This window comes from Monodelphis domestica, chromosome 5 (genome assembly GCF_027887165.1).
Source record: "Monodelphis domestica isolate mMonDom1 chromosome 5, mMonDom1.pri, whole genome shotgun sequence".
NCBI classification, from domain to species: Eukaryota; Metazoa; Chordata; class Mammalia; order Didelphimorphia; family Didelphidae; genus Monodelphis; species Monodelphis domestica.
In genome coordinates this window covers 28,231,564-28,241,839 of record NC_077231.1, presented here as the reverse complement: position 1 = coordinate 28,241,839, position 10,276 = coordinate 28,231,564, and the positions used below count along the sequence as shown (strand labels likewise).

General features: G+C 35.8%; 1 protein-coding gene across 1 annotated transcript; it reads right to left on the bottom strand.

The window, feature by feature from the left end:
• Positions 1-728: 728 nt before the first annotated feature.
• LOC130454781 (olfactory receptor 6C2-like) lies at positions 729-1,667 on the bottom strand. The gene has a single exon (XM_056800981.1). It carries the CDS (start codon positions 1,665-1,667, stop codon positions 729-731), a length of 939 nt encoding a protein of 312 aa, XP_056656959.1.
• Between the last annotated feature and the right edge of the window lie 8,609 nt (positions 1,668-10,276).

Below are 10,276 nucleotides of genomic sequence, written 5' to 3'. Positions count from 1 at the left end.
AGAAAGTTCCTGAGATAATAAAAATGTAGGTTTAGAGCTGGAAGCTTTTATATTAGAGTCTTCTACCAGCTACCCTGTTCTTCTTCCCATTAAACAAACCTAAAAACAAGAATGAAATTCTATAAGGGCACTAAGATGCTTGAATTGTTTCAAGCAAAAGGGTTTTGGCTGAATCTTCTTAAATGTTGTAAGATCAAAGTTTAAGTCTTAGTATATTTACTTCCATAGCTTTATTTTAAAAAAGATAAAACACTGGGTTCTATTAAACAGGGTAACACTGATGGGGATATTTTGGAAGGTGCCTTATACCTTGACCATGATCCACTGGCAAGAGTGAGACCCTGAAATAAAAGTATCTTGAACATAGTAAGGAATGATTTCTGTTCCTTTGGAAATTTCAGCCTAAAGAAAATAGTGAGATATAATAATTACAGTCTTTACTCATGTTGTTCACTTTCTTTTTTATCTTTTTGGCAGTGGAGTGACATACTGTAAAGTCATGTGGTTGTATGCTTGCATTTATTTCATGAAAATTCATTCTCAGGTCAATCTAATGATAAAAGTCTCAGTTAAAGCTGGATGAAAGAATGAAAGGGAGTAGCTTGATCAGTTGAGGTGAAGGGAAGGGACCTATGTATGCAATAGAAAATTGTTCTGAAATGGCGAGCCTCCCAGACAACTTGCAGTAGATTCCATCTTCTGCAATGGATCTCTTGAACTCCGCATTCTTACTTCTTAGAGAAAAGGGCAATCTTTTTGAGGGAGTCCTTAAAAGCTTCTACCACTTGTTTATTTCTCAAGGTATAAATGAAGGGATTCATCACTGGGGCAACTGAGGTTGCAAGTACTGATACCACCTTATTGGCAGCCACTCCTTCTTTTGCAGAGGGTTTGATATAAATGAAGATGCAGCTGCCATATGTAATGGAGACAACAATCATATGGGAGGAACAAGTGGAAAAAGCCTTTTTCCTTTGCTGGGCGGAGGGGAATTTCATGATTGTTCTGACAATATATGTGTATGACAGAATCACACAAATCAAAGTGATCATGAGGGTCAATACAGCAAAGACTAAAACAATTCGTTCTATTAATTGTGTGTCTGAGCATGTGATCTCTAAAATGGGAGCTGCATCACAGCCAAAATGATTAATGACATTTGAGTCACAGAATTCCAGCTCAAAGCCCAAGCTAAGTGGTGGGAGGATTAATAGCACTGCAGCCAGCCAGCAGCAAACAACAAGCTGAAGGCAGACTCTATTATTCATGATATTCATATAATGCAGTGGCTTGCAGATGGCCACATAACGATCATAGGACATTGCAGTGAGTAGAAAAAACTCTGCTGCCCCAAAGAGGATGACAAAGAATAACTGGGTAGCACAAGCATTATAAGTCACAGTATTATCCCCAGTTGACATACTGTAAAGGAATCTAGGGATACAAACAGTTGTGAATGAAACTTCTAAGAAGGAGAAATTCCGGAGGAAAAAATACATGGGGGTTTTAAGACGAGGGTCCACCAAAGTGAGAGTGATGATGGTAAGGTTTCCAATTATACTCAAAAGGTAGGTGATAAACAGAAAAATGAAAAGAAGAACCTGAAGCCGAGGGTCATCTGTCAATCCCCGCAAGATGAATAATGTTATACTAGAGTGGTTTCTCATCCCTGACTTCTGACTTCTGTTTGATCTGCATGTAAATATAAGAGAGAGATTGGACCTGAAGAATAAGTCAGGCAGACTTCCAGCATGCCACCCCCCACTACAATGTTAGTAGCATCTTAACCCAACATTTCCTAGACTAACATTTGAAATGTATTGACACAATATATAAATAATGGTTGGGATATAAAATAAACTCGTGTAAATTATCAGCAGTATATATCACTAATAAAACTCTGCAAGAAGAGATAGTAAGATGCCTCATTTGAAATAATCATTGATGACATAAAATATCCAGGAGTATAGCTACAAGACAAATCCAGGAAATATATAAACCTAATTATAAAACACCCTTTATACAAATAAGTTCAGATTTAAACAAATGTTCATGGATAGTAGAGAAAATATAATATAAATGGTAATTCCACCTAAATTTGTCTATTTATTTGGTGCCTTCCCAGTTAAATAACCCGAAAATTATTTTATAGAACTAGAAAAATAATAACAAAATTCTTTGGAAGAATAAAAGGTCAAGGATATCTGAGGAATGAAACATGTAAAGGAAAGAGATTTGGTAGTACCAGATCTTAAAATGTATTATAAAATGGTAATTATCAAAACTATCTGTTATTGGCTAAAGAAATAGAAATGTGGATCAGTGGAACACAGCAGACACATAATACAAAATAGTAAATTACTATAGTAACTTTGTATTTGACAAATGTAAAGATTAATGTTTGGGGGCTAAGAATTCTTTATTTGGTAAAAAAAAATGTTGGGAAAACTAGAAAACCATCTAGCAGAAACTAGGTACAGACCAATAAATATCTTATGCCATTTACCAAAAGAAAGTCAAAATGGATATATGACTTACATAAGAAAGGAGATACCATAAGTAAATTAAGAGTACAAGGAACCTATTTCTTAACAAATTTATGGAGAGGAGAAAAATTCATGCATAAATAAAAAATGGGGAGAATTTTGAGATATAAATGGATACTTTTGATTACAGTAAATTGGAAAGTCTATGTACAAATAAAACAAATATAGCCAAAATTACAAGGAATTAAGAAAATTAAGGGTGGGGGATTTATAGGTGGTTTCTCAGATAAAGGTCTCATATTTTAAATATGTAGAGAATTTTGTCAAATTTGTAAGAATATGACTCATTCCCTAAATGATAAATAGTCAAAAGATATGAACAGGCAGTTCTTGGAAAAAGAAATAAAAGATAGATAGATAGATAGATAGATAGATAGATAGATAGATAGATAGATAGATAGATTAGAAAGAAAGATAGAGATAGAGATAGATATATGTGTGTGTGCATGGATGTATTCATATATAAAGTGTTCTGAATTATTATTGATTATAGAAATGAAAATTCAAACAATTTTGAGATACCACCACACATATCAGATTAGCTAAATATCCAAAGGAGAAAATGTCAAATATTGGAGAGGATATGGAAAAGTTAGGACAGTAATACATTATCAATGGAATTAGGAATTGATCCAACCATTTTATAGAACAATCTGATAAAAAAAGAGATAGAAAACTATTTATGTCATCTGACCCAACATTATCAAGACTAGATCTGTTCCCAAGGTGACCAAGGAAAAAGGAAAATAACCTCTATGTTCCAAAATATTTACTGTGGTTCTTTGTAGTGGCAAAGAATTGGAAATTGAGCAAATGTCCATTTATTAGGGAATTTTTAAACAAGTTGTATATAATTGTGATGAAATGCTACTATGTTGAAAGAAATGATGAGAAAATTGATTAAAACATGGAAAGACTTTCATGAAATTTCATGAAAATTATTTAATGAAATAATCAAGAATGAAATGAGTAGAACTAAAAGAATGTTGTATACAGGAACATCAATATTGTTCAAATAATAAGTACAAATGACTATTCTGTTTTACATGAATATTCAAATAAACTATAAAAGGACTACAAAGGACGATGTTATCCACTTCCAGAGAAAGAACTGATTTGTGGAAGTCTGTATTGTATGGTTTTAAAAATGTGTGTATGCACATGTATGTGTGTGTGTGCATGTGTGTGTGTGTATGTGTATAATGGTGACCTCTAATGCAGAGTAGGGAGGGAGACAGCTTAGATCTTAATATGTAACAAAAAATAAATTAAATTAAATTTTTAAAAAATAAAATAAGTACATAATGATGGGAAGAAAAGTTCCATGAGAGAAAAAAAGGGCTAGGAAATTTTGGGAATAATTAAATGGAAGAAACTTTCATATTAAAAAAGGTCATACATATAACACATAGTAAGTACATACATATAAATGTTTAATACAAAGACAATTTGATATTTTGTATTTCAGAGAAGAATTTGATAAGTACTATATTTTGGATAGACTGACTGGGAGTCTGGAGACTTCAGTTCCAATCCTGCCTCTGACCTTCGTTACTTCAGTGATCTTTAACAAATTACCCAATTCTTCTTAGTAAATATTACCTTTGCCCAATCCTTCACCTTCATTTACTCTAAGATTCTTTCTGACCTATGGAAGGTTATTTTCATTAGGACTTATTGATTTGTCTGGCAATTTTGAATGGTTCCCTATGGCTTCTACAATATATCTGCTAATAATTGTTGTTTTTCACAAAACAACTTGTCTTTTTTTAATAAGACATGCTATTAACACAAAATGTCATGGTGATTTCATCCATTCCCATGGATTTAATTATCATCTATGTCTAGACTGATAATGCCTAGATTTGGCTCTATTCACTCAACTGAGCTCCTCCATTGAATATTTCAAAGGGAATGTCACATTTGTTGCTCAGTTGTTTCAGTCACTTCTGGTTCTTTGTGATCCCATTTAGGGTTTTCTTGTCAAAGATACTGGAGTTATTTGCCATTTCCTTCTCCAGCTCATCTTAAAGATGAGGAACTGAGGTAAACAGGGTTAAGTCACACAGGTAGTAAGGTCTGAGGCCAAATTTGAACTTGGGAAGGTAAGTCTTCCCGATTTCAAGCCAAGCCTTTCATTCACTGTACCACCTAGCTATTCCAAATGTCCCATAGACAGCTCAAATTTTACACATCCAAAACAGAATTCATTATCTTTCCTCAGAAATCCACTCCTCTTCTACAATATCCTATTTCTGTCAAGGGAACTATGATCCTTTCAGTCATCCATGTTGATAATAGTCATACTCAGCCCCTCTTTCTCATTCAGTCCACATATCCAATCATTTGACAAATAGGTAGACCTCTACCTCTCTTGCATTGATTCCCTACTCTCCACTCAAATAACCACTATCCTAATTCAAGCTCTCATAACCTCTCACTTGGATCATTACAATAACTTTCTTTAATTGGTCTCCCTACTACCCTAAAAACTCTTAGTGGGTCCCCACTACCACTAGGATCAAAGAGAAATCAATATTTCTCTGTTGGACATTTGAAGCATTTGATAAAATTTTTCTTAACATATTTCCCCAGTCTTCTTTCATTTTACTTTGCATCACACAAACCCCAATCCTACAATATGGCCTTATTACTATACCTTAAACTTGGTACCCCATTTTCCATCTCTCTTATCTTTACACTGGTTATCCCCCATGCTTAGAATTCTCTCCTTTTTCATTTCTGCCTTTTGGAATGCCAAGTTTTCATCAAAATTCACAACTCAAGTGACACTTTTTCATGAAGTTTTCCTGTTCTGCCTACTTGCTAGTGCCTTCCCCTACTCCAAATTATCTTGTATATATGGTATACAAGACTATACGTGTGCACATTTTGTCCCCTAGCTCTATCATAAGCTGCTTGAGGCAGAGAGGTTTCTCTTCTTGGATAATGCCTAGTACAAAAAAGTGCTGAATAAATTGTTTGACTGATTAAACAGAGTTAATTTTGCATATTTAACACCTGTATCTCACTGCTTCCAACTCTTTTAAAAGTATATACATTTCTGTATATTTTGTTCTTCTCAGAAAAGCAACCTGCCAAAATTTCCAAATTTATTCATATTTCATGAAAATAATCATCCTTTCCTCAATCATTCATTACCTTTGGGCTCTGTGTTTTTTTTTTAAGTTTTCTTACTTTACCTCTCTCCTAGCTTCAGCTTTTAAAGATTGGAAAATACCTCCTTCTTTTTCCTTCACCAAGATCTATCTTTCCAGTTCTTTTTGTCCCTCCTCTTCATAAATCTCTGGAACTCTTAATTTATAAAAATCTCCCCAAGGAACAAACAGCACATTTTTGCCTATATTGAATACACACACACACACACACACACACACACACACACACACACATATATACTCATAAGGGGGGGAGGACTGTTAAAGAGGAGAAAACTCTCTTTAGTCTCTTCCCAGCTCCTTTTCTGTATCTGCCTTACTGATCTTCATGAGTTTCCTTGCTTCTGATACTGAGATTGCTGAAGTTGATTCCTGGCTGTGTAGGATGACTACTAACTACATCCTACCTCTGAGTGGTTCTTCCTACACTCTTTTACTGAAAACTCAGCTAATAATTTGTCTCATTTTCCAATGGGGTCCTTTCAGCTATCTGTCTTACTGGTTAACTTAAGATAAATAAATTCACATTAAGATGTTAATGGCAATGGTTAAAAGGTATTTTCCCTTCAACAAAGAAATGAATGACTAATGGTAAGATTTCAGACCCCTGAGAAAAGGCTTAGCTATGGGCCCTTACTGGTACACTTCAAATTCTACCCTTTAGGTTATTATATCTAAGCTACAAATAAAATTGGCTTTTATTCAGGCTACAAAGATAACTGAATTATTCTTGTTCTCTTATTTCATATTTTTGGGAGCACTAATTTATGAAAAGTTGCTTCTTAAAAACCACTAATTAATTACAGTGGCAGCTACTCAAATGCTTTCCATCTGTAAAGTGTCTCCAGGGCTCCTGGATAACTGAATGGAAAATTACTTCCCCAGGAGACTGCAATTACTTAGCTGGAGGAATGGTTTTTACTTGGTTACCTTAAAATTTTCCCCACAAAGAGATCTGAGTATTTCAGGGAAATAGGATTTTTCTTATTAAGATGGTTAAAATCAGCTCCCATTATATGTCTAATTTATTTAAAGCAATATTAATAGACATCTCAACAGGCACGGAATTCTGACCATGTAGTTAGCTAAAAGGATGAGAAAACAATGAAGTAGCCACAAAGATACTTCCTGAGCCACCAACTCTCTCTCTATGTATCCAATTCATATATCTCTCTTATTAGCTAAATTCTTAAAAATAAATTCACATTTAGGTGTTATTGGCTAATGGTATTGTTTAAAGGGGAATTTTTACTCTATCAAGGGGAATGAATAGCTAAATAGTAAGATTTCAGACTCTTAAGATAAGTCTGAACTATGGGTCTAACCTGGCACTCTTCAAATTATATCCTTAAGGATTGTGCAAAATTGAGTTATAAATACATTTCATTGACATGCCTCTAAGTCCTAGTCATGGAGTCAGAACCCCACCCAGAGGGTTGATATTCCAGATGGGAATGAGGGGAAATTGTCCTGATTTCAAGAAAAGATATTCTTCTCTCTAGACTAAACATACCCAATCCTTTGAGCCTTTTCTCAGGTAGCAGAGTTTTCAGGCCTTTTATCATCATTGTAAAACTCACATGGATATTCTTACTCTGTCAAGGAATAATAAAAATAAGAAACTACTAGAGTACTGCAGGACTGTCAATTACTTCATTTGAGATACTATACCTTTCTATGAGGACTAGGGTAGCATTAGCATTTGGAGCTAACATATAACTAGTAACTCACATTAAGCTTTAACTTCACCAAAACCTCCAGGTTACCCCCACCCTAAGAAAAGAAGTTATTTAGCTATCTACCATATTTAGTTTTGGGGTGTCTGTTTGCTTTTTTGACTAAGTGTAGGATTTAATATTTATTACTATTCAGTTTCATGCCAATATATTTAGATGGGGATTCAAGCCTAGTGAATCTTTTCCAGAACCTCATTCAGTTATCAGGTTAATTTAATAATCTCTCTGAGCTTTTTAATCTTCTGTCAATTTGATAATGCATACACACATTTCATTCATAAAAAGGAAAAAAAGGCTATGATTCTCATACTTACTTTTCTGGCAGGGCATCACTTTATCAATGGGTAATCCAATCTCAAAGAGCTCTGGTATAATTTGAGCAGCAATGTTTTATTAGAGGAAGTTTGGTACAATGGGAAGATCATTGAATTCAGAGTCACAAGATGAGAGTTTGAATTCTGACTTCCTAGCTTATCACGTGTGTAACCTTTGGATTTATCACTTCACTTCTAAAGGGCATCAGCTTCTTCATCTGGAAAAGGTGAGGGGTTTGATTAGATAGATAATCTCTGAGGTCTCTCCCAGCTCTAATTCCTTTCATCCAAAGGGCATGTGCACTTCAGGCCACTCTCTTCTAACAACCAACTCATACAAAAGAAGGTTCAGGGAAGGGTTAGAGACCTCTCTCCTTGGTTTTCACCTCTATTAACAATCATAATGGAAAGAGTTTCTCAACTCTTCAAGAGTATGAGATCAAAGATCCCATCCCCACACAAATGCAGGAGTCATTCAGAGGTGCTAGTCTGTGGGACTTGAAAGCAAGATCAGATTTCAAAATACCTACGTTCTAGTTGTATCTTATCTACTAACTAGATCTGTGACTAAGCAAAGATGCTTAAACTCTACAAACTTCTCTTTCCTAATCTGTAATATGAGGGAACTACACTATATAGTTTCAAAGGTCCCTTCTAACTCTGAAAATATAAGATTCCTTAGAACTAAAGGCATGGAAGGGTCATTGTATAAGGAAAGGAGTACCATGACCTGCCTCTTTGGATCAGAAGAGCTGATCTGACAGGTCTTTGCAGTGATACCAGTTTCCCTGCAAATTAAACATTAAGAACAAAGGGCACTAATTTTATCTGCTTAGTCTATTATAGGTGTATGGGGACATACTGAATACAAAAACAATTAGACCCTAGGGGTGTAGGTTCAAAAGTCACTAATGACTCTACAATATAATCAACTTGAGTACATGACTTTCAATACACTGCAGCCTTGGGGCCAGTGTCCACAGAGACTAGAAGATGCAACAATAGCATCAGAAATCAGCAGGGGCACACCAATATGATGAAGCAAGTGTTTGGCATCTCATTGTCCATCACCATTTTGTCTAAAGGAGTTTCAATCTGTACTCAGAGAAGACACTCTTAAGGATTCTTTGATGTAAACCAAATTTGTTGGGCAGTTGTTTTTTTTTCTTTTTAACTCTCTATCTTTCAGCTAGGAAGAGGGTCTTTGTCTCCATTCTAAGAAGCCCTAATTCCCTGTGCTTCTTAGAATTGCTTCTTTTTTGTGAGAGAAGGCATTTGTGGTCATTTCTATCCTGTTACCAATCAAAAATTTCAATCGTCTGCTAAGCTGAACAAATAACATACAGTTAATTGAGCAACACTATCTTATGCCTATCCAAGAATCACAAATGTTCAGACTTGAAAAAGACCTCAGAAATCTCTTTTCCAATTTCCACAGAAATATCTTCTAAAATATCTCTGACTAAAGGTCAGACAGAAACTAACTGAAGTCTTCTGGTGATGGAACACTCACTACCTATAAAGAAAAGCCATTCCACTCTCTAACCATTTTCATTATTAGGAAGATTACCTCCACCCTAGACTGCAAGTTCCTTGAGGTCAGGAACTTAAATTCATTGTAAGGATTGTTTCATCCTTTGTATTTGTATCTTTGGGAGAGGTGGAGTCAAGATGGAAGCATAAAGGCATCAAAAGTTCAGATCTCTGAAAATCCTTCCTTACCAATTAAAAACTAAATGCTCCTAGGGGACTGAAAACCAAACCTAACAACAGGATAGAGCTAAGGAACCCTCCTGCTGGACTCAACTACACCTGCAAAAACCTGAATTCGAGAACACTTGGGTTTAAGAGAAAGGAAGAAGGAAGGTCCCAGGACCCCTCCCCCCACCTAGAGCTCTAAGCCTCCAGAAGCAGCTGGAAACTCTGGGCAGGCAAAGGCACTGGTCTGGAGGGAATACTTTGCAGGTAAAGCTGTGCCAGGCTCAGAACATCCAACACAGGCAGTAAGGAAGCAGATAGAGAAGAAACCCAGAGTGCAGAGCAGGCAGCAATTGCAGCAGTGGAGACACTCCATATTGCCCCCCCTCCTTCCCAAAGTTTTGGCCTCAGAGCACATCCAGCAACCCAGCTGGACTTAATCCCATCAAATCCTTCAGAGGGCAGGGAAGCTCAAGCTCCAACACCCCTCCTCCACAGACAGCACTGAGAGATTTACTGAAAAAACTCCAAGAGTGAAGGCAGAAAGGAAAGCCCAAAAACACATACAAAAAAAAAATGAAAGGAGCAAGAGCTCAGGCCACTGCAGGGAGTAAATAAGGGCTAAATATGAGCAAACAAAAGAAAAAGAAAAAAGAAATTACAATCGACAACTTCTATCCAGGCAATGAACAAAGAGCAAATGGAATAGAAAGGGATGAGGGGACATCAGGGGGGATTGTGAATTTTAAAAGTCTCCATCTTAGTATAGCACCCAAAAATTGTGCACACCCACACTATAAGGG